This window comes from Myotis brandtii, unplaced genomic scaffold (assembly GCF_000412655.1).
Source record: "Myotis brandtii unplaced genomic scaffold, ASM41265v1 scaffold216, whole genome shotgun sequence".
Lineage (NCBI taxonomy): Eukaryota > Metazoa > Chordata > Mammalia > Chiroptera > Vespertilionidae > Myotis > Myotis brandtii.
In genome coordinates this window covers 4144780-4146375 of record NW_005358092.1, presented here as the reverse complement: position 1 = coordinate 4146375, position 1596 = coordinate 4144780, and the positions used below count along the sequence as shown (strand labels likewise).

At 44.0% G+C, this 1596-nt stretch overlaps 1 protein-coding gene across 1 annotated transcript in view; it reads left to right on the top strand.

The window, feature by feature from the left end:
- The first annotated feature begins 513 nt into the window (after positions 1 to 513).
- B4GALNT3 (beta-1,4-N-acetyl-galactosaminyl transferase 3) overlaps positions 514 to 1596 on the top strand; it is a 105165-nt gene continuing 104082 nt past the window's right edge. Inside the window, exon 1 of the mRNA XM_014539402.1 lies at positions 514 to 590. Within this exon, the coding sequence (XP_014394888.1) occupies positions 514 to 590 (77 nt within the window). The remainder of the gene's footprint in view (positions 591 to 1596) is intronic.

Here is a 1596-nt window from a genome sequence, read left to right as displayed (position 1 = left end):
CATCCTCAAACATTACTGAATGCCAAATGGGCCTTGTGCTATGAAGAGGAGCAGAGTTTGCCACCCCCAAATATGCTACTCTGGGATACTGATTATTTTAGGCTGGTTACTTTTAGGAAGGAGCACACCTGGGAGAAGTCTAAAAACCAAGTAAAAGTTATCCCCTTGGTGTCCCCTTCACTGTACCAGGCCTGCCCTCACTAACACGGGAGAAGGCATGGTCTTACATCTACTTAACAGTCTTACCCTTGCTTACTGTGCTTGTCCTGGTAACCTCCCTTAACTGACTCTCCACCCCCAACATCTTTATCTTTAGCTGAAGGTGACATTTAAAAGGCGGTGGCTTCCACCATTTTGGTTACTCAGCTTTCCTGGGTGTCTCCCATGTATACAAAAGGTATACAGATTATTCAACTTTAATGTCTTTTCTCCTGCTAATCTGTCTTGTGTTAATTTGGTCATTAGCTCAGCCAGAAGAACTTGAAGGGTAGAGAATAATTTTTTCTCCCAGACATGCTACATATTGAGGATGCAAAGTTCCCACTTTCGAACCTCACAGTGAATTGGGATAACAAGATTTACACTCAAAAGTGAGTCTGAAAAAGAAAGTGAGTCTGTACACATCACTGGGTGGGTCACTGTAAATTCTTCTAAAGCTCCAAGGAGGGTGGGATTGCTCAGGATTGGGCTGGTCCAACAAAGCTTCACAGAACCCAAAATGGAACTTGAAGAAAGGGTCAAACCTGACCAACTGGAAAAGAAAATGTGTTGAAAGGCAGTGAATAAGCTCATTATAGCTGAGGCAGGTTTCAGATGGTCACAAAGTTGTAAAAGGTTTTGGAAGACCTTGAATTCAGATTTACAGTTTGTGTTTTATTTATCTTTATGTATTTTTTATTGATTTAAGAGAGGAAGAGAAAGGGAGAGAGAGATAGAAACATTCATGATGAGAGAGAATCAATAATCGGCTGCCTCCTGCACACTCCACATTGGGGATTGGCCAGTGAGCCAGAAAGCCAGCAATCCGGGCATGTTCCCTGAGCGGGAATCAAACCATGACCTCCGGGTTCATAGGTCGATGCTCAACCACTGGGTCACGTCAGCCCTTTCCTAAGGATTTTAAGGGTGGAGAGTTTAGGGGCGGTCCCAAGGGGAAGATCTCAATAGAATATTCAGCAGTTTTCCAGGTGTGTCCTTTCAGGGTTGTGGTCTCCACTGATTGATTGGCCCAGCACCAGGGCAGGGGGTCATTATTCAATGCAGCTGGTCCTGATATCAGCTGGGGCTGGTTTTGTGTTGGGGTCCAGCCCCAGCAGGTCCAGGGGTTCCCAAAGGTGTGGACAGAGTCTCAAAGAAGGAATGACACAGAGACAGCATTCAGTTGATCAGCATAGGGAGGTTCTCCCTCTCTCTTTTTTTTTTTTTCCAGCCAGGTTCTGTTCTTTATTCTCCTGTTACATCTGTATTTATACCAGTTGATTTTAATCCTATCCATTCTATTCCAAAGGTTAGGGCGTTTGTTATCTCCATTCCAAGGTCACTACTCTATTGTTCTGTTAAGCTACAAGGAAGTAACTGAAGGAGATTATCCTAAGT